This window comes from Sinohyriopsis cumingii, chromosome 11 (genome assembly GCF_028554795.1).
Source record: "Sinohyriopsis cumingii isolate HCF-2022 chromosome 11, ASM2855479v2, whole genome shotgun sequence".
Lineage (NCBI taxonomy): Eukaryota > Metazoa > Mollusca > Bivalvia > Unionida > Unionidae > Sinohyriopsis > Sinohyriopsis cumingii.
Window position 1 is genome coordinate 86959398 of NC_142971.1, and position 24502 is coordinate 86983899.

General features: G+C 33.9%; 1 protein-coding gene and 1 long non-coding RNA gene across 2 annotated transcripts in view; one reads left to right on the forward strand and one right to left on the reverse strand.

Moving 5' to 3' along the window:
- LOC149788908 (hepatocyte growth factor receptor-like) overlaps positions 1 to 24502 on the forward strand; it is a 163983-nt gene that overhangs the window by 112218 nt on the left and 27263 nt on the right. Inside the window, exons 11-15 of the mRNA XM_089975039.1 lie at positions 815 to 1105; positions 5700 to 5846; positions 6474 to 6705; positions 9060 to 9188; positions 21680 to 21763. Coding sequence (XP_089831165.1) covers positions 815 to 1105; positions 5700 to 5846; positions 6474 to 6705; positions 9060 to 9188; positions 21680 to 21763 — 883 coding nt within the window. The remainder of the gene's footprint in view (positions 1 to 814; positions 1106 to 5699; positions 5847 to 6473; positions 6706 to 9059; positions 9189 to 21679; positions 21764 to 24502) is intronic.
- Positions 22857 to 24350, reverse strand: LOC149788910 (uncharacterized). The gene is made up of 2 exons (XR_016424276.1): positions 24055 to 24350; positions 22857 to 23353 (listed from the first exon to the last, which is right to left on the reverse strand). It is a non-coding gene; the product is annotated as an uncharacterized LOC149788910 (long non-coding RNA).

Sequence of the window (24502 nt, forward strand, 5' to 3'; positions counted from 1 at the left end):
CTGGAATGTATTCCTTATGTTGATATATTTTACAAGTAACTGAGCATGCTGACAGAACAAAATAATCTGCATGGAATTGTGGGAGGCTGTCAAACCATGTAAGTCACATTTTGTATGCTAATTTGTCAAAGGCAAGGGGGGTGTTTTCAGTAGGTTTTCTTTGTTACTCACATAAATGCAAATGATAAATAATTAATTATTCATGAAGATTAAAGTAACCTATATAGGACAAGCATTGTTTTGCATGAGTTCTTCACTGGTTTTGTCAGTATTGGCATTGATATGTACAAATATTGATGTATCAATATATTGATTGTTTCACCATAATATTGACTCAGACAAATAGGAGTAGATATTTTTCATTGAATTCATTATGGTGGGTTTCTTAATATTTTCTTACATGGTTTCAGGACTCAGCCATTAAAAAGAAGAAAATTAGGGTAAAAATGGACCTCTGTGGGATTCCAACAAATTATTTTCTAGAATGTCATTCTGTTAGAGGAACTCTTGTTGCACACATTGAGGACTGAGCCTGCATCTAGAACTGAACCCTTGCTTTTTCATCCCTGTATATGAACAACAAAAATGATACTTTTATAGGTCTGCTATCACTTTTTCAAATAGGATATTCTTAGCTTCGTGGTTTTAAATCTAGGGTCTTAAGTCCTCCATACTGAGTACAAGACATCATCAAAAAACAATATGTAGATTTAGGAAATATGACATATAGATAAAACAAGAAGGCAAATTTGACTGTTTTCAAATCATGTGGTATGTACATTGTAATGTGCACCATATTCAATATCTTTTCCAGGTACAGCCTTGTGATGTGTCTGATAATGGCACCAAAATGATATGTAAAACTCCCAAACTTTCTGAGGAACAAAGGAAGAACCTTATCCGAGTTAAAAGTAATAGTACCAACAGAAAAAGAAGGAGAACCAGTAGATTGTGTTCTGGTTGCTTTGAGATAGTGATTAAGATGGATGGCTTCAAGTTAAGGTTTACCCTGTTCTATACTGTGGATCCTTCCCTTCTTAATCTAACTGGAGATAATTCAGTTAAAATTTTCTCCCCAAGTAAAGACAGAACGCTTACTTTACAGGTAAATATATATATATATATATATATATATATATATATATATATATATATATATATATATATATATATAGGTAGATGTGTGCTGGTACATTGACTACTACTTTATGCCAGGTTTTACTACATCAACAAAATGGACAAATTATGCAATGAAAACTGTGAGCTCAGCATGAACCAAATTGTTCAATTCACCATGGATGAGAATCTCTTAAATTTCACCTTAGGTGCACACAAGAAATCCACCTTCTTCAGATCCATTGTTAGTAATTTTAAACGTTTCATGGGATATTACCTTCATCACCCTGGGTGGAGATTTTGGACAGAAATGGTGACATTGTATCATTTTGTACTGTTTATATATTTAGAAAAAAATATACCCCCCCCCCCTTACACAATGGTCTTTACAATAGAACTAATAGATTTGTGTAAGCATGTATGTTAACTAGCTCAGTCTTATAAAATAAATCCTCGTTCTTTGATGAGTATGGCAATTAAACGTGCCTTTGTTTTTTCTACCTCACATTTGTAATATAAAGAATTCCATGATGCTCCCCTTGTTCTGCTTTCTTGTAAGATAAATTTAACTCTGGAACAAACATAGTTATGCTTCCCTATTGCTACAATTAATGAAAGGCTGACTTATTAAATATATGTAGCCTTTGTCTTATCTGCTAAGTGTCAGCACAATAACTGAAATGATCACCTGTTATTGCATTTAATTGTAGTCCTTATGAAAATCTTGAATAATTGTTCTCCACTTTGTAGTGGAAATTTTCTAATCAGTCAAGAATCCTAAATAGAAAGCAGTATTGAAGTCTTAACTCATTAACCCGTGGAGGTTTTGGGGTTTTTTTGCCCGAAATGCGAGTAGGAAACACATTTTGGGGGCTATTTCTGAATACATCCTAATACATCGATTTACAAGAAATTTTCCATTAGCTTAATGTCTAGTTGTGTTAGAAATATTATTTTCCATTGGTTATTGTGCTCACACATGAGCAGAAAGGTAAAAGTTTTTTGGGTTTTTTTTTTTATTAATAGACCTATCATTTTTGTATCGAGACCACTCTTGATTCCAAATGCCCACCTTATCCTACTTTTTACTGGTCAGTTCCATAGATCTGAGGCCAAAAAGTATAAATCCGGACACAAAATCAGATTCCGACCATGGGCAAATTTTGGGTGAAGAAAAAATACAGGTCTCAAAAATTAGGTTTTTCCCTCTGTATTTTGTAGTGCAACTAAAACGTCCAGATTATTTGGTATCATTGTAGAGCTACATCTGTCTACCTTTCTATAATACCACCCACTTTAGTGTATTATGCGTGACCTTGATGCTACAGAGCTTGACAGTAGGCTACTACCTCCTGCCATGTAAATGCGGCACCAGGGGTTAATGAGTTAATGGAAAATAACGTTTTTATTGAGACCACATTGAGGTCACTTGCACTAAAGTTTCCAATCATTTCATTAAGATACATCTACGTTTGGGAAATGGAACATTATGCATGCTGTTTTTATGTCATGTCCAGGCCTGAATAAATAAGATAGATTTGATGCATCTCAATGTATGACATTGGATTTCATCACAAGTGTAACATAATAAGGGATATAACCCATGTGTTAGGTTCATTTTTGCTTGGGTTCATTAATGTATATGAACATAGCTGAGTAGAAACTTTTTGGTGTAATCAAAACACAGCATGCAATTTTATGAAAACAAACATTCAATTACCATAGTGTTTGATCATATGAAAATATTTTGTGTGCAATCAGTGTTTAGTCTATAATTCCTCAGTCATGGAGGAGGATAATATTGTAATGGGGACTGTTCATGTTTAAAACTGTCATCAAGGAGGGTAATATTGTGATGGAGACTGTTCATGTTTAACACTGTCATGGAAGAGGGTAATATTGTGATGCAGACTGTTCATGTTTAAAACTGTCATCAAGGAGGGTAATATTGTGATGGAGACTGTTCATGTTTAAAACTGTCATCAAGGAGGGTAATATTGTGATGGAGACTGTTCATGTTTAAAACTGTCATGGAGGAGGATAATATTGTAATGGGGACTGTTTATGTTTAAAACTGTCATCAAGGAGGGTAATATTGTGATGGAGACTGTTCATGTTTAAAACTGTCATGGAGGAGGATAATATTGTGATGGAGACTGTTCATGTTTAAAACTGTCATCAAGGAGGGTAATATTGTGATGGAGACTGTTCATGTTTAAAACTGTCATGGAGGAGGATAATATTGTAATTTGGACTGTTCATGTTTAAAACTGTCATCAAGGAGGGTAATATTGTGATGGAGACTGTTCATGTTTAAAACTGTCATCAAGGAGGGTAATATTGTGATGGAGACTGTTCATGTTTAAAACTGTCATGGAGGAGGATAATATTGTGATGGAGACTGTTCATGTTTAAAACTGTCATCAAGGAGGGTAATATTGTGATGGAGACTGTTCATGCTTAAAACTGTCATGGAGGAGGATAATATTGTGATGGAGACTGTTCATGTTTAAAACTGTCATCAAGGAGGTTAATATTGTGATGGAGACTGTTCATGTTTAAAACTGTCATGGAGGAGGGTAATATTGTGATGGAGACTGTTCATGTTTAAAACTGTCATCAAGGAGGGTAATATTGTGATGGAGACTGTTCATGTTTAAAACTGTCATCAAGGAGGGTAATATTGTGATGGAGACTGTTCATGTTTAAAACTGTCATCAAGGAGGTTAATATTGTGATGGAGACTGTTCATGTTTAAAACTGTCATGGAGGAGGGTAATATTGTGATGGAGACTGTTCATGTTTAAAACTGTCATGGAGGAGGGTAATATTGTGATGGAGACTGTTCATGCTTAAAACTGTCATGGAGGAGGGTAATATTGTGATGGAGACTGTTCATGTTTAAAACTGTCATGGAGGAGGGTAATATTGTGATGGAGACTGTTCATGTTTAAAACTGTCATGGAGGAGGATAATATTGTAATGGGGACTGTTCATGTTTAAAACTGTCATCAAGGAGGGTAATATTGTGATGGAGACTGTTCATGTTTAAAACTGTCATGGAGGAGGGTAATATTGTGATGGAGACTGTTCATGCTTAAAACTGTCATGGAGGAGGTTAATATTGTGATGGAGATTGTTCATGTTTAAAACTGTCACAGAGGAGGGTAATATTGTAATGAGGACTGTTCATGTTTAAAACAGTCATGGAGGAGGGTAATATTGTGATGGAGACTGTTCATGTTTAAAACTGTCATGGAGGAGGGTAATATTGTTATTTGGGGATTGATCATGTTAAAAACTCTACCTGGAGGAGGATAGAATTGTGATTTGGGGTATGTTCATGTTTAAATCTCAGCCAAGGAGGAGGATAATATTCTGATTTGGGGTTGTTCATGTTTAAAACTGTCATGGAAGAGAGTAATATTGTGATGGAGACTGTTTATGTTTAAAACTGTCATGGAGGAGGGTAATATTGTGATGGAGACTGTTCATGTTTAAAACTGTCATGGAAGAGGGTAATATTGTGATGGAGACTGTTTATGTTTAAAACTGTCATGGAGGAGGGTAATATTGTGATTTGGGGAATGTTCATGTTTAAAACTGTCATGGAAGAGGGTAATATTGTGATGGAGACTGTTCATGTTTAAAACTGTCATGGAAGAGGGTAATATTGTGATGGAGACTGTTCATGCTTAAAAGTGTCATGGAGGAGGGTAATATTGTGATTTGGGGAATGTTCATGTTTAAAACTGTCATGGAGGAGGGTAATATTGTGATTTGGGGGAATGTTCATGCTTAAAACTCATGGAGGAGGGTAATATTGTGATTTGGGGAATGTTCATGCTTAAAAGTGTCATGGAGGAGGGTAATATTGTGATTTGGGGAATGTTCATGTTTAAAACTGTCATGGAGGAGGGTAATATTGTGATTTGGGGAATGTTTATGTTTTAAACTGTCATGGAAGAGGGTAATATTGTGATGGAGACTGTTCGTATTTAAAACTGTCATGGAGGAGGGTAATATTGTGATGGAGATTGTTTATGTTTAAAACTGTCATGGAAGAGGGTAATATTGTGATGGAGACTGTTCATGTTTAAACTGTTATGGAAGAGGGTAATATTGTGATGGAGACTGTTCGTATTTAAAACTGTCATGGAGGAGGGTAATATTGTGATGGAGATTGTTTATGTTTAAAACTGTCATGGAAGAGGGTAATATTGTGATGGAGACTGTTCATGTTTAAACTGTTATGGAAGAGGGTAATATTGTGATGGAGACTGTTCGTATTTAAAACTGTCATGGAGGAGGGTAATATTGTGATGGAGATTGTTTATGTTTAAAACTGTCATGGAAGAGGGTAATATTGTGATGGAGACTGTTCATGTTTAAAACTCATTGAGGAGGGTAATGTTGTTATTTGGGGACTGATCATGTTAAAAACTGTGCCTGGAGGAGGATAAAATTGTGATTTGGGGACTGTTCATGTTTAAAACTTGAGCAAAAGTGTTTTAAACAAGATCATTAAAACTTAACAATTTACTCTTTTAATTAAAGGCTTTCAAATCTTCTACTTTCAACAGGGCAATAACTTGGAGTGGAAGTGGGGAGATATCATTATCTCCATTGGGTATGAAAAGTGTGCATTGGTGGATATAACAGAGAATAACATATCATGCACTCCTCCAGTTCAGCAGCCCAGATCAGACTATCAATTTCCAGATGTTTCTGTGAGTTTTCAGATCTATTTCAACATTAAATATTATCAGCCCAAGTCTCTCAAAAGATTGTAAAAGGCAAGGTTTAAAGTTATTGCATGTTAAAGATGAGAAGTTGTGATTTTGTGCTCATGTTAATAGATCAGTCCAGTATACATGTCTCTCAAGACTTACCTACACTATATTCACTTCCTTAGAATGAAATGTACATAGGATATCTATCATACTTTAATAGGATAAATAACAACTTGAACCTCTGATCTGTGCAAAGTGTGTACATTGTAACACTCCTTACCATTTTGATCATCAGTTTATCCTCCAGGATCTCACTAAATTCCTTGAGGTATTCTCTTCATACATCTTAATTAACTTCACAGTCAGTTTCTTATGTTTAATTAATTGCAGTTCATTTAATGTTCAGACATTTGAGAGTTTTCATCTTTATACCTTAAAAAGGTAGCAATTACTGTCAACATTGACAATCTGTTGGCTTTCACTTTCATGAAATATTTTAAGCTAATAAATATTCCAATACTTATTTATAATTCATAGTCCGAATACATTATATACAAAATAATACAGTATGTTACTTACAAACCTCCAGCACATCAACACATTGTAGACTTCTTATTTATCAAGGTGATGATCGGAGATTTCAAACAAACTGTTGGTTACCTCAAATACCAGTTAGAAGAAGAATCAAAGGTCGTCATTATTGTAGCAGTCTTTGTTGGAGGGGTCCTTCTTATAGCACTTGTTGTTGTCTCTCTGTTTTGCCTGAGGATGTTCTGGAAACTTCAGAGGGAAAGAAAAGAGCAAGCAACACAAAGGATAACCAGTGAAATGGAAATTACAAATACATGTCATGACGGTATGTACAAAACAATGAAATAGAAATTATAAATGTACATCATGAGGGTATGTACAGTGAAATGGAAATTATGAATGCATGTCATGATGGTATGTACAAACAATGAAATGGAAATTATGAATGCATGTCCTGAGGGTATGTACAAACAATGAAATGGAAATATGAATGCATGTCATGAGGGTATATACAAACAATGAAATGGAAATTATGAATGCATATCATGAGGGTATGAACAAACAATGGAATGGAAATTAGGAATGCATGCCATTAGGGTATGAACAAACAATGAAATGGAAATTAGGAATGCATGTCATTAGGGTATGAACAAACAATGGAAAGGAAATTAGGAACGCATGTCTTGACAGTTGGTATGAACAATGGAATGGAAATTATAAATGCATGTCATGAGGGTATATACAAACAATGAAATGGAAATTATGAATGCATGTCATGAGGGTATGAACAAACAATGGAATGAAAATTAGGAATGCATGTCATTAGGGTATGAACAAACAGTGAAATGGAAATTAGGAATGCATGTCATTAGGGTATGAACAAACAATGAAAAGGAAATTAGGAATGCATGTCATTAGGGTATGAACAAACAATGAAAAGGAAATTAGAAATGCATGTCTTGACAGTTGGTGTGTGATGTGATGTGATTTGTATTTTTAACTTAGCTTTAACAATTTTTCAGTCATATCGCTATGATGTCTGCAATGTGGCAGTTTATAGTGATGTCTAGCACTGGGGCATCATGCCGCAGACATGTAGCATGATGTTCCACCCAGTCACATTATCCTGACACCAGGTTGACCAGTCCTAACACTAACCTCTTAATGCTGAGCGCCAAGCGAGGCAGCTGTTAGTACCGTTTTTATAAGTCTTTGGTATGACTCGGCCAGGGATCAAACCCACGACCTCCCGCTTCCGAGGCAGATGCTCTAACCACTAGGCCACCAGAACGGTTTGACAGTTGGTATGAACAATGGAATGGAAATTAGGAATGCATGTCATGAGGGTATGTACAAAAAATTGCATGGAAATTAGAAATGCATGCCATGAGGGGAGGTACAAACAATGAAAAGGAAATTAGAAGTACATGTCATGACATTTGGTATGAACAATGAGATGGAAATTATGAATGCATGTCATGAGGGTAAAAATGGAATGGAAATGAGGAATACATGTCATGAGGTAGGTACTAACAATGAAATGGAAATTAGGAATGCTTGTCATGACGTTAGGTACAAAACAATGAAAAGGAAATTAGGAATGCATATCATGAGGGTAAACAATCAAATGGAAATTATGAATGCATGTCATGAGCCTAACTACAGACAATGAAATGGATGTGAGGAGTGAATGTCATTAGGGTAAGCAATAAAATGGAAATTAGGAATGCATGTCATGAGGTAAGTACAAACAATGGAATGGAAATTAGGAATGCATGTCATGGGGGGGGGTAATCAGGGCCAACAGCTTTACATAAAGTTATATGAACCTTTTCTGTTTCTGTTGCCATTAAAATAAATCATTCTTGATGAAAATATGCCAAGTCTTAGAAGAAAAAAATTATACAGATGAGCTAACATTTTGTTACAATGTGACCTTTATCAATGTGCATGAGAATATTTTCTTTATAGAGTGGAAATATATTATTCAAAAATTTATGGGACTTCTTAGTGCTATTGAATACAAAAGAACATAAAGCAGCATTTAAATACTTTTCTAATTCTCAAATTTTCAATCAATTAATTTTATGGCAATTATAATTAATTGATTGAAAATATAAGAAATGATGAAAATGTGGCATGTATACCTTTTAATGCATTTTGATTTAATTTGTCCCAGTAGAGATGCCATAATATAATAAAAATGGCAATACAATACAGTTGTGGGTTAGCAAGGATTCGGATATTAAAAATATATTGATGGTGAAATACAGCTTGAGGTGTTTATCTCAGAAAGAAATTTCTGGTAGATACAAAACGCTAGAAAAGTGTAACATTAACTGATACTACTACTACTACTACTTCTACTACTAACTAATCTTTGGGCTTCAGATGACATATATGCATTCATATATAAAGGTTGACAACACCATGGTGATAGAAACTGAAGATTTTATGGTACATCCATAGGATTTCAGAGTTATTTGTTAGGTCATTTACCCATAGTTCCCTAAAAAGGGGCTTAATAAGGATCATGTGGTTTTGTTTGCCTCATCCAAGCAATATCATGTGCATTTGATCGATAATATTGTTGAGATATACTGTTTCCAGTTTATATGAGCAAAGCATCTTCATACATCACCATTTGACTTACAATCCATCTTTTCTGACATTCCATAGGATACACAGCACTAGACCGAACACCACAAAGGGGTCTGGTAATTGATCAGAGCACCCTTGATGTCATGAAAGATGCTGGCCTGCTAATAACCAAAGACAGACTTCGTGTTGGAGATGTTATTGGTCAAGGTTTGTAATAAAAACTTCCCTAACTTGTTATTAATGACTCTTGAGTTCATTACAACTCTATAGTTGATATGTTCTCTCACATGAAGTTGGAATACATAAGTGCAATCTTTAACATTTACCTTTATTTCTTTAGGATTTAAACAATGTATCCAGAATATTTTAGTTATTTTCCCTATATGAAGAGACAAATCAATTCATTATATTGAGTTTAGGTTAAAGTGTCAAAATAATGTGTTATTTATACCTTATAAAGGTATCCTTCTTCTGACAAAATCAGAAGGAGAGAAATATACATGGGTAGATGATGAATTAGAATTTGGGTAGATGAGGAACTATAAAAACAGTTGGGTAGAAGATGAATTTGAAACGGAATTGGGTAAAAAAGGAATTAGAACAAATAATTGGGTAGATGAGGAATTCAAAAGATAATTAAGTAGATGATGAATTAGAAACATAACTGGGTAGATGAGGAATTGGTTTTCCCATCGGGAAAATCTGCAGGAAATTTAAGAATCGACATATTTGATGCTGAGTTCATTCATTCTCTTTTTTGTATGAGTCTTTATTTTCCCAGGTATTCTATCAATACTGGAAACTGATTTGAAATAATTAAAGCTTATTTATTGTGAAACAGATTTTAAATATATTTCAGCATCATTGAATTAAATAGTATAGAATAGTATACTAATTGACTTCTTTGTGCTTGATGTTAAATAATTAAAATATGTATATTTTTTCACAATTGTTCTGTTTATTAGTTGTTTTGAAATTACATTTGTGATTGGCTACAATTAGAAAAGTGATCATGGATCACAGTTGTGTAGGACAAATCAATAAACTAGGGGGTGTACTGGTTGCAATGTGATCATTATGACATATTTTATGCCTCACCACCTACAGGTACCTCTGAACTTGCCATTATTTTTGTGTGGGAATGCAAGAAGCCTGTTATATGCACTCACTAGCATACTTTAGGGTAATTACTTATGTTAGAAAACAGCATGTGACAGTATCTTCGATAGTGGGAGAAACATAAATTTCTTAGTAATATAGCAATACAAATAATTGTATTTATAATAAATCTACAAGACACTAGGGAAATAGTGGTGTGGGTAAGAGAAGTACTCCATACCTGTGGAAAGATGGATTAAGTTTTAAATAAATATGGATGATTTTCAATACATTGATCTTCACACATGTGTTTGATGATGGAAACAAACACTATCATATGATTTACATGGTTATTTTGTCATGCCTGTCACACTGTTACTGTCACATGATTTGCATGGTAATTGTGCCATATTTCACGCATGTTATGCCTTATGTTATGTATAACTCTCCAGTGATCTTTAATCAACACTGTACCAATCTCAACATGTGAAAAGCAACTGTGTTATTATAAAAATCTTGGGCAAAAGTCAAAGATTATTATAGTGGCTTATCACTATTGTTCTCTGGTTATAAAATCACCACATTTAAAATTGCAGGAAAATAGTTGGTACATTTATCAAATGTTAGATATTTAGAACCACAATTCTTAATAAAAAATATAATCTTCTGTATCTATTCATTGGATTAATATTTCCACACATATACAGATTGATTTTGAATATACCAGTAGTAGGGGTTAATTCGGGAATCTGGCTCACCTATGCCTTTTAGCAGCAGGGAGGGTGAACAGAACACTTTTTGAAAAGGACCAAACTTGAAATAAAACCTTGTGAAAAAGATGATTAAATAAAGTAAATAACTCTAAAAATTAAGCAGTTTAATCACCAGTGGAGGCCTCTCTAATTGGGTTAGTTCATTTTATTATTTTGCTTTTTCCCAAACTGAAATATAAATGTGTACTCGTATGTTACAAAATTGGACTAACTTGGTGGTTGCACCCTCCCTGCTGCTATAATTAAATCATTATCATATCAATAATGCCACCAGCTAAAGAATCTTACACAGCTAGATTAGCTCGAGAACGACTAGAAGTAATAAAGTTGAATTTGCATAAGGTTTAGAACAATTATTTAAACCTGTTACAAAAGTTACTGAAAAGGTTGTACAAGCTACTGAACGTCTTCATCCAACTTTAACACAAACTGCCAAAGCCACTGAAAAGATAGCGAGAAGAACTAAACAAACGAAAAATATTTTCTGAGATCTTCCAACTGAAATAACTTCTCGACGATATCCCAAAGATGAAGAAGTAATTGAAAGTATTGTAACCTTCATACTGAAATAGCTGATGTGAAAAAAGAACTTGCACCTAAACCTAAAGTACAAAAAAAATTTTGATCTGATTAAAAAATTACGGGAATGTGTTGTTGCTGAAAAACTGAAAGAAAAAGTTTAAAAAATAGAGGATTTTTCTTGTGTTGCATATAATAATTTGTATCGAAAGTCTGAAATTTTAAAACCTGAATATGTTAACATAAACACTGGTGATTATTTTAAATGGCTATTTCATGTTATATGACAAAAAACAGGCTAGATCTGATGATGAATTATACATTGAATATACTGACGACATAAACAGATTTTACTTAAGGGATACACAAATACTACAACGTCCCTAGCAAGAGCCTTCATATCAACTTCCTCCACCGTAACAACAAATAGAATGCCAAAAACATTTTACACCACAACAAGAGCCTTTACATCAACTTCCTCTAAAACAACAACCTCTCTTACTGCAACAAAAGTTAATGTCGGAAGTTGAAAAAGCAAGAGCAATAATTAAATCAGTCTCAGGAGAAATGAAGAAAAAAGCAGAAACAAGTGAGGAAGAAGGAGCAACTGGAAGTGGTTTTCCTTCCTTGATTAAATCAATGGGGCGTGGTCTTATCGCTTGTCCTAACAATGTTCTTTCTGACATAGATAGATTAGAAATTCTGATGGAGGAAAACATGCAGGTAATTATTCGCCAGAAATCATTAATGAAATATCTTATATTTGGCGGCGATTATTTACTGGCAGCATCATGGACATTAATGTTTATCGATCTCTCATCGATGAAATTACTGATGATTATTATAGCGATTAAGATTGCTGCGATTAGATGAATGAATAACAAAAAGATGATTATACATAATGCTCAATGTGGACCGATCATGGTCATGGTAGTAAATTCATGACTACCAACTTATAAGGGGGTGCTCACAAGTTATTTAGTACTTTTGAGAGAGTGACATAGGTAAGGTGAAGTTGTTTGTATTTGTAACATGCACAATGGAGATAATGTTGGCATACCTCTATGTTACTTTTATGTAATGTGGCTGACATTTCTTTGGATACTTGTAGAAATTGTACATAATCTAAGCACGCGGTACAACAAAATGGATGCTCTCCCCTGTGCTTGACAAATGAACCAGAATTAATCAAAAGTACACTAACTTTAGCAGTTATTAAAATAGGGAAAACAAATTTTGCTGAAGGAGACAATAGCGTTTACTGAAAGTGCAATGAACCAATTACAAAATGTCTGAAAAGTAAAAAAGTTATCAGCTCTTTTTTCTACAGTTTACCTCTGAAGTCCAAAAAGTGAAAACGACCATGCGGAGCTAGCAGTTTGTTTATACAAGCACATCTTAAGTGAGCCCAAGCTGTATACTCTAGAACCTAAAGTACACCCATCAATCATATATCAAAATAAAGGGAATTAAAAGTTATTTTAACAGCACCTAAGATATACAAAGTCTTTATTATATAGCCAGTACAACCAATGAAGAAATCATGTGAAATTCTTTTTCCATAAAATTCTAACCCTATGGAAAATACGAAACTGTAGAGCGCAACCTAAAGCGATTTATGATGATGGACTTGGTGATGTTGCTCAATGCTTATGTGCGAGGATAGCTCCAAAAGCAATACCAATTGCAAAACAATTAGGAGTGAAATCTGTTGATTTTGTTCGTGAAAAAATTCCTGGACGATTGGTGATGTTGCCGGTAAAGCTTTCTCGGCAATCAAAGAAAGATTAGCTTGATTAATGTGACAAACACCACAACCAGTGAAACTGGCAAACACCGAAGTTATGCCTGCAAATGTCAGTAAGATAATAAGTCAAGCTGCAAATCAAAAACTGGCAGAGCTGGCTGGTGTACCTATGTCAGAAAACGAAAAAGAAAAAAATATAACTGCAAGTCTGATAGCAGGAAGTGGAATTTTCTGAAGTGGTCTACGTGTTAGACGATAACAATTACGATAAAATGTTTAAATGTATATCTGATCCGGCATTTCACATCGATACACCGGTTCCCAAGGATGAATCTGTGCATGATTATCAGTATTATTCTTATGGTGCATGTGTGCCTAACGCACATGGAAGAATCAAATTACAGGTTCAGGATACAAGTAGACATTTCATGCCTGCTGTGGCATTTATCGAGATTGAAGGTAGACTTTTGAGAGCAGATGATACAGCCTACGGAATTGGTGATCAAGTTGGTTTTCTTAATAACAGTGTCATGGCATTATTTAAAAGCATTATATACATCATTGATGGAAAAAATATTGAATCATGCCTGGAAAACGACGACATTGCCATGACGATGCTTGGCCTTGCAAGGTACAGAGATGATTACTCAAGATCAGCTTGTCCATCAGTGATGTTTTCAAAACACATAAATGATCATCCAGAAAACAGAAACGTAACACTAAATGCAGCTGGAACTGAAGTAGCATCAATGAATGACAATTTCAGCTTAGGATTTTCTGTACGTTGATCAATGTTGAATGGTGATGAAGAGTTTTCATGTGAAATTTCACCGTCTCATATTTTTGGATTTTGCAAAAATGTTAGAAAGGTTATACTTGGTGCTAAACACACCGTGGTGTCTGTTAGAAAAGCCAATGACAATGATGCATTACAGCGTGATGCTGCCATTGGTGTTGGTAAAGTAATACTAACAGAACTATCGCTGTGGATGCCAGTAATGATCCCATCTCCTGCTGAAGAACAGTGATTACTTTCTTTTATGGACTAAGGTGGTAAATCATTATTATCATGGTTGACAATGACCACAGATAGTATTCAAGGTAATGCTGCTTGGTTATTCACATGGCAGATAGCATCGCAGCAGGGATTGTCAGCACCACGATATATATTTATCACACTTCAGGAAAATGCTTGTGTAGATTTGCAGGAAAGAAATCCAATGGTATTTGATACACTTGGTGTTTCTGAAGTTGCTTTAAGGATAAACGGACACCAAGAACCTTCTGAAAAAGTATTGCTAAATTTTGAACGCAATCATGTTGCATGTGTATATCATTGGATGATGACAATTATGGGTCGTGATCAAAATGTTGACACTGGTTTGCAGATATCTCAGCGGGATTTCACAACATTATATCCAATCTTACAGCTAGATTAGCTCGAGAATGACTAGAAGCAATAAAGAAATTTCTTCCTGTTCGTTACTTTTCGTTGAAACATTTAGATTTATTCAGGCAATCTGTCGTTGATATACACTTCCGAGCTCGTGTAGCTCGACTACCCTCAGGTGGCTATAGAGCAACTGCTGTTATACTCAGTGACAAAGCAATGTTGCTTGAAGGTGTTGGTGCATGAATTAGAGTTATTGATGTTCCAGTTGAAAATATGTAACATCGTTTTACAAAATGATGTGTAATTAGATCACTCATGATATTTATAATGTCATATCATCAGGTTAGTGTCAGTCTGATTCAATCAAATTGAGCAAAGAACTGCACAATGAAAATATCACTAAAGCGAGAGCAACTCGTAGGTGGTCAAAATAAATTATTACTATCATAACGTCAGCTTAAACATTTCAATAGCGCTAAACAATCAAAATCAGGCGATAAACATAATCTCCCTGTGGGGGCAATTAAAACAGGTGGTATATTTCCACTTTGTGCAGCTATACTAGCATTAATTGCAGCAGCCACACCCACCGTTGCAAAAGCAGCTGCACTTGGTGCTGTTGGAACCGCTGCTGAAATGGCATTAAAGAAAGGAAAAGGATTTTAAAAAAGAGGAAAAGGTCTAAGATTACCAGAAACCCTTATCGTTATGGAAAAGGCCTGACGCTTCCAGGAACACTTAGTTAGATGCAAAGCATATTTTTCCAATGTCAAATATTGATTTACTTGATGCTACTAAAATATTAAATATAAAAAATTATAGAGATGCTTTTATGAGTGATCAGTTATCAGAACAACCAAATAATGTTGAAACCAGTATAATTAATCTTGATGAAAGTTCTCGCTGTGGTACTCATTGGGTTGCGTACGCGATTGATCCACGTGGAATTGTTTATTTTGATTCGTATGGGTTGGCTCCACCAAAAGAATTTTTAAATTACATAAACACAATAATAACTCAGGCATTGAAAACACCTATCTGGTATTCAACATTACCAACACAACCAATAACCGATCCGCCAATATGCTGCCATGAGGTAATTTCTTTACTTAACGCTGTATCAAGATCAACATTACCACCTCATAAGGTCGTGCATGATTATACAAGAACAAGACATTGCCACACAATTTAAATAGATATTAAAGTGTAAGTGTAATGGTATATATTTACGGAAGCTCTTCTCTTAGTGATACCACTAAGGGCAAAAAAAATTTGACAACATTGTTCTGTCGAATTACGCTACTAAAGATGAACTTGCTGCTATTATGGATCTTTCTGGAGTTGATCCAGATGAGGTTGTTATTTTTCAAGATAAACTTGGTGTTTTGAAGATGAGTAATATAAAATGGATTGATATAGTTCAGTGTATCCCCTAGGGGTGCAAGGCTGAGAGTCAAAAATATCCTTGTGTGCAAACTGGGGGTCAGACTGAGTAAAAAACAAACTTTGGTATCAAAACTGGGGGTCAAATTAAAAATTTGGGGGTCTCTGAAGTGCAAATGAGGGTAAAGGGAGTTCGTAGAGTTATTGGAGCTACTACGGATGATATTCCAGTATTTACTGAAAGCGTAAAATCAAGGAATCAACTATATCAATCGCAGCTATTATAAATGAAATTGTAAAAAGTGTTGCTAATCATTTACGATCTACTGATGATACAATGACAGGTGAATTCAGCATGAATGTAAATAAAATAGTTGTTTTTAAGAGATCCAACATCTGATGAAGATGCCAAAACAAAAAAGTGTGTAGACAATAACTCTAATACAAAATTAACCATACTACGAGTTGAGTATGAGGTTCACATAAATATGTTATCAAATCTTTGTATACATTGTAGAAAAATAAATGAAATGACAGAGGAATTCTTTGGACGTCCGTTGACTGTTGACATAAAACTTGGCGATATTAAAACAGCTATATCAGACATTAAAATGATTAATAAACGATTAGGTGTTATCAGAGATCCTAAATCATTTTCATTTTCAGAGCTAATCACGACAGCGCAAAGTAATATTGTTGATATTAGGGGAGAAAAACAAGATGTTATAAGTGGAATTCCTTATATCATTAAAAAAATTAATCTGAATAAAATTCCCCACAAGCAGATTATCAATGTGGTATATACAGTAGCAAGCATTATGGTCACCACTCAATAAAACCATTCAACATCGCACTGAGGTTACAGGTATATACAGGCTCTCAGTACTTGATGGTACAACATTTATAATAACTACCACGATTAGTTGGATATATGTTAGTGATTGTAGCTCAAAACGACGTGGAAACATTCACTGTGGAACCGGAAGAAAAAACTCAGCTTAATTTATTATTGGTTTCTTGAATTAGTAGCTAAATTCCTGCCTAATTAAATAATGAGCCTTCAACGTGATGTTGCAGCACAACATTTTAGATACAATCAAGTAGGTATGCAGCAAACTAAAATAAAAAATACCGTTGATCAATATACAATGAAAGTATTTAAAAATACAATCGGCGTATAATTGCTTTTGACATAATTGTTATTGCTGGAACCGGCATATTGCTATCAACAATAACAATGATGTCGCCGATAATTATAACAATCTGTGTTTTGTCAGCAACAACAATTGCTGGAATTCTCAATATTATTGCACAAAAAAAGATATCATTGTGCACATGAATACATAATAAAACTCTATACAACAAAAGTGGCATATTCTAAATTAAATTTGTTAATATATTCAGGCGTAAGTGATGGAATAATATCAGATACCGAGTTCACACCGATAATTAAAATTTACCATGAAGGTACAAATGTGATAAAATCCATGTCTGATTTTCCAAATTATAATTTGGATAATAATAATAATGTCAACTTCACTGACATCGTCAGGTGAGCTACTACAACAGATTGTAAATAATACAGCTCCGTGAAAACCACGATGATATCAGCAAGTTCGACTAATCCTGAATTTAATGTTATTTACCAACTGCAATTCCATTAAAAGAAATCACATTAGCACAATTACGATTATATTACAGCTGACCAAATATCAGATCAAAATCATTTGGTGGATTACAGGCGAATAATTTGCTTGTATTTGCAAATAAAAATAAACCAGATAGAACTCCCAATTGGCAAGGTGTCGGCGTACCTTGAGGCAGTTATCAAATCGAATAAATCAATGATAAATTTAAACGCAGAATAAATCAATAATCGAAAAAGAATTTAAAAATTAGCTATCACAGTTCATGTACCAACATTATTGGCTGTGATTGAAATATGTTCTCCAGATTACGTGTAGATATTTATCAATCATCAATCATATCTGTTTTAGGTTGGCATGAAATTCCACCAGAATGTCATGGACCAACAGAACCGTGACGAAATGAATTTATTACTAATAAAAATAAATTTATAACAATTCCAGAATATCAAAAATAAGTATATCCATTACACCATCCTGGTTTGTATTGTTTAAGTTTTCTCAGTGATGAAGATGATGTACTTTCTATTGATGATAAAATATTCAAATCACTAGCTGAAAAAATTAAAAGAGAACACATGATTATCCCTGCAAAATTAGAGCAACAATTTAAAGATTATATTCTTGAATACCCTAATGATGAACTAAAGAAGAAAATCGTTGAGTCAATACAACATTTAAATCAAATTGTTTCAGACCTTGATTATATTAATCAAGACACCATTAATAATTTGATGGTATGTTTTATAAGTTCACTACGAGGTACTGAAATACATATTAAGCGAACATTCATCAATAAATGTAAGATGACCGAAAAAGATGCTCCAACATTTGTAATACCAGAATTTAAAACTGACAGACTAAAGAAATCACTCAATACTATTAACAACGAAAACTTTTCTAAAATTGTCGAGTCATGGAAAAAAATAGCCACACCTTCAGTTATTCTCAAACGTGACAATGATCCATATGGAATCGGGCGTCATATTTCACCAGGAGTTCTTAATATAACTTAAGCAGTTGCATTTAATCTTGTTTTTGATGCAAATGATGGCAGCTATCAAATAGATCTTGAAAAATCTAGTCAGAACAAAAAAATATAACAGAATTTATTTTTTTACTGATTCTCGTACAGATTTTAGGTAAATGAAATTCAACCTAGACAAGTCAAGGCAGTCATATTTTATAATTTGATAGGATATGTGGTACTCGTAATTGTAAAAGTAATACTAAAAACAGAAAATTGTATAATAAATATTATTATCAAAATAAAAAAATATTATCAAAATGAATATTATAATCTTATTCTTCACCGATTCTCAAATTTGATGGGATATATGATACTCAACCTTCACAAGTCAAGGTGGTCAGATTTTGTAATTTAATTGGGTATATAGTACTCGTAATTGTGAAAATCCTACAGACACTTTCACGATCCTTTTTAGAAATGATGTTGTTAATAAAGTCACTGACAGCACTTTCAATTTCATCATTATAGTCATTTGTGACAGTGTTTTCCTTTTCTGACATAATCTTTCCTAATAATAATTGTCTTATGCGAGTGTTAATTGTCTTTTTTATTTTGTATTCATGAGATAATCCTGATCTAATTTTATCGATCGCGCTTGAGAGAAATACAGTTGAAACATAGCTGCTTGCTCTATATATATATATATATATATATATATATATATATATATATATATATATATATATATATATAATTTATTTATAAGCGAATAAAATACATGAAGATATGTTGAATCGCTCAACATATCCTTGACAGAGTTACCTAACTTTAATAATGCTGAAATTTGTCACACCAACGATACAAACTTCAGATTTAATGATGTAGAATATAAATAAAAAATTTAATAAATAAATAGTAATTAGTAGCAACTACCGGATATATCTTGCTAAAACAATAATGAAAACTTATTTTCTGCTTATATTTCTTTGAAAAAGGCCGATCTGGTAATATTATCTGCATCATGTTTTCCCGAAGGCATTGAAATATCAAAATATTTTCCAGCTGAGTTCATTGATTGAAATATTGATATTGACAAACCGTATTATGAACGAGTGTATGCTGTGACCGCCATTATTTATGCAATATATCCGCTGAATGACAAACCTAGTGTTAATGGTCTCAAACCGAGGAAATTTTCGTCCTTGATTTTGTCCAAACTAAATTTTGTAGCCGAGCAAATTGCAGAATACTTCACAATCGCGATACTTGGAAATATACTAAAACATCTACGACTTGACAAAATACACAAATGGGCTGAATTAGTCAAGGATAAAGGAACTACAATAAACGATGGTGCTAAGTTAGAAAAAGCACTAAAATTCCCAATAATTGCAAAAACAATAACAGGAGAAGCATTATGTAATCAAAATATAAATTGAAAGGAGTTCTGATAAATATCGTTGATCACTATGCGCATGCTTGGACTACTGGTGGTGACAATATTTCCGCAAGATCGAACTGTTAAATTGTATAACAGTGATGTGTTTGATTTTATTAATGAAATAAGTAAGAATTATCCTGTATAGAAACTGTGATCAATTTGCACGGCCTAATGGTGATATTTATCGTACAGAATCTCCCCATGAAGAAATGAAAAGAACTTGCGCTGACATACACTCAAAATGTCAGGACTGAACAATTACTGACTAATTGTTTTAATGTTCCGTCTGTTGCAGCTCATTTTGCTAGAGAGAAAAATTCGTGGAAACCGACTCGATTTGATTTTCTAGATGATAAACGTCAAATTGTGTCGAATATGGACACGGTAGATTATGGAATACTAAATACAATTATAAAAAGATAATAGCACTCAATATGGTTGCATGTTATCGCAGAAATTTTCTTGGAATGGAAGAATTTTTCTAAATATTTTAACAGATTTGGGCATCCAACCCATGAAATGACCAGAGTATCAATAAGTGGTCCATTACCAGATTTTGACTTGACTGGATTTGCTTGTATCGAGCCATTAAAGTTTGCCGAATAACTCCATATGATTTGTTATGTCTGGTTTGGTAAAGACTATTCAGAACAATTGTGGACACCAATAGTATTATTATGATATATGCTTGATTAAAAAATACTGATATCATTGATTGTAAGTGAAGCAATTATATCATATAGTTTGCAGAAAGAAGTTTGGTTACCACCACAAAGGAAGTATTCAGATGATGAAAATCCTGATATGACTGATTATGAGAATAAAATCGCAAAAGATCTTGGCAGAAAAATAATTGGTAAATTTACCAAAGGAGGATCATGTGATCATAAATGACATTGTACAAGATTAATTATAGATGATACCGAACTAGATTTTATAATTGCTGATACAACATAGAAAAATACATTTGTAAGTTGAAGTGATGTTAACATATTGGACGGAACTAAATTAGGTACAATTGTTAATTATATTGATGGTGAGTCACCGCAGTTTACTCATTTAAGATCTTTGATGTTGGACAATGTTTTGATAAATCTATTATCGATGGTGAACAGATTTTTGAAGTCCTTTCTTAGAGTCGCCACTGATTCATTTTATGTCAGGAAAGACACATCGTTGATAAATGTATACAGTCATGCATCATTGGGGTGAATGGAGAATATAAATGAGAAGATACTCAGTTATTTCGAATCTGCAGATGTTTCAATTAATGATATTTATTACAAAAATAATAATGTATCAAAATGATCATCAGCACCATCTGTATATGAGCCTATAGTTAAGCATAAATCAATTTATCTTAATGGACCAGGAGGATCAGGAAAAAACAACATGTGTGATTAAATTATTTCGTTGCATTACTTTGCATTGTGTTGATATGGTTGTTTTAACACCAACACACAGGACTCGCCAGAAACATACAGACAAGTGAGCCAGAACCCCCTTCATTACAGAGAAGTCCACCTTAACCCCCTATGGAAATGGCATAGGTGAGCCAGAATCCCCTTCATTATAGACAAGTTAGCCAAAAAAAAATTTTCTCCATGAAAAGGCATAGGTGAGCCAGAACCCCCAACTAATCCCTACTACTGATACCCCAGTTAAAATAATTTGACTTTAATATGACATTTTATCTAAGTATTCTAATAATTATGCTCTTCTTGCCAGGTCATTTTGGAAGTGTGTACAAGGGTTACCTTTCAGTGCCTGAAGATAATGCAGACAAAGTTGTAGCTGTAAAAACTCTTCATCGTATGAATAAAAATTGTTTATTTACTTTCTTCATCATCATCATCATCAACACATCAGTATCATCATCATTGTAGTACTATTGGTGATATTAGTATTGTTATTTTGCTTTAATGTACGATCTCCAATGGTCCATCTATTTAGAGTTTTGGAAAATATACTGGGCAAGAAAAGACTTAGGTAGCTGCTGTAGAGCGGGATGTACTGTAGGGAGATGTGAACCATTCAATTTTCTTACAGAATGATTACAGACTATTGGTTGTCATATTCTAACACAATTTAATAGTAATGATAAATCATAGTTTTATGATGATTGGAATGATGGACATGAATGAAGAAAAAAATGGTAGCTGAACAGACAAGCTATGAATAGAGGGAGAGGGAAGGAGACAAAGGAATTTGCACAATTCTCTTCTGAACCACAGATTGTGCTTTTGTTTCTGTTAATGACACTTAAAATAGTTTTCAGTTATGATTCTACTCATTATATTCCCTAAAAGGACCATTTTGGATAAAGACAACAGATATGTGAAATTGACCTGTCTAAGGTATTATAGCACAGTTTTCAGTCATATCAACATGTGATCTGAAAAGTCACATCAAATCAAACCTTGAAAATGTATATTTATTTGCAAATGAGAATAAATATTGTGAAACATCTACAATGATACAAACTTTTCCTTAAAAATCAGTTTTTTGTTCTTTCCACATTTAAATGATATAAGATAGTTATCTTTACACATTCATTGTGATTTTCATTAGAGTACCCTTACAAAATGATTATGAATAATTCATGAACATGCATGAACTGTTCTTGAATGGTCCATGATATGGGTTCATGAACCAAACATGAAAGTTTATCAAAAGGTTCCTAACTGTACATGAACTTAAATTTGTCACAAACTGTTCTTGAACAGTTCATGAATTATCATGAACCAAATTCATGAACAGTTCATAAATGTTCACAAATTTGGTCATCATTATTCATGAACATGTGCTTGAAATATTGGTGACTGAAGGTAAATCAGACATTTCCTCCTGAATCATAAAATAATCTTGGGGGTAGGGGATTGTAAAATAGCCAAAAATACATGTGTTAGTTTGAAAAGCCTTCATTCATTTCAGATATATTTATAAAACAGCAAAGAACATCTAAACCGACAGTTTATATTCATTTTTTTGACTCCCTTCGTAGCACCTTTTGAACATTATAAGTTTTTCAACAAACATTTACCTAGAGGTACTGGGACACTTGTATTTAAACAACTGTTCAAGCATGTTTAATTTTGCTTGGTCAAGGGGCTGTCTTGCTGTTTCGGCTGACTTGACTGACTTTTTTCCAGAGAGTGACCTGTTTAGTAAATACTTTTAAGGCCAACCGTTTCATAATATTGTGTTTGTTGTCATAATGGAAATTATCAAATTCAGACTTCAGTTGTTCCATCTCAGTACAGGGTTTTTTGTCGGATCCACTTGAATCTTTCTTGTTGCTTCCACTCAATGCCTGTTCCATCTCGACCAGGTGATCTTCCAGTTTTCACAGTTTCTTTCTTAACCTAATAACTTCTTTCTCCAATTCTTTAACTTTTCTGTCTGAAATAAAAATCTTGTGTGTTAGTACAAACTCAAACATTTCTTCATAATTAAATTAGACTTTTCACAAAAAAAAGTTCATAGTGACTGCATCTGAATTATTAATATTGAAATGCATTATACCTAATAATTTGTGACTAATTTAAAGGCCCCTCCCCATTATCCAGTAACTGCATCTCTTTTGCCCCAAGCTGAAACAAGTTTTATGAAGGTTGTTAAAATAACTGTTTCGAAGTAAAATTGTTCAGAAAACATAGCTCCCTTGGTTCAGTGCCATTAACCTTTTGACCCCAAATCAACAGGTTTCAGTCAATTCCATCTGCAGTTGTTTTCAACAAGAAATCCAAATGTTATTGGATGGACAGACATGACCATAAAAATTATAACATGCTCCACCTGCACCATATTGTGAGCAAAGAAAAAACCTGATATACACTGATAAAATGCATGTGGATATACCGTCAATCCTCATTGAAGTTCCTAAACCTTTATGATACTGCAGTTAATTTTGCATCTAGCATGCTGTTTGCTAGTTAAATATGTTAGGCTGACCACTGTAATACAATCTGAATTCAAGTCAAGGAGCCCAACCGCCACCTTGCAATGTTTCATTAGGATTCATCCAAAGGAGTTTACTTTTACTTTGTCAAAAGGATTCATGGAAACAGTGACTCATTTTGCACAGTTCATGTTATTATTACCTCTGTGTGTCAGTTTTTGGCTGGCAGCCTTGTCTTTCAAATAATCTGGTGCATCATAAGTATCCTAATTGGACCATACATTTCCTGCAATAATCATTAAAAGCTATGCATTAGAAAATGAAAAATGCATTGCAGATGAACAGTTTTAAAAGCAAGATACATGGTGGTGTGGTCTTATGCTGTTGTTGTTGTTGTGGGGTTTAACACCATTTTTCAGCACACGATAGGCTATACATGGCGGCCAGTATTAATGGTGGAGGAAGAACCCAAGAAAACCCAGGAAAGAACCACCGACCCACGAGAAGCTACTGGCAAGCCTTCTCACATACCCACGTTGGCTGAATCCGAGACTCGAACCCATGCAGACAGAGGTGAGATGGCAGTGATCCATAACGGACAGCGCTTTAAACCACTCGGCCACTCGGGGCCCCGTGGTCTTATGCAGTTA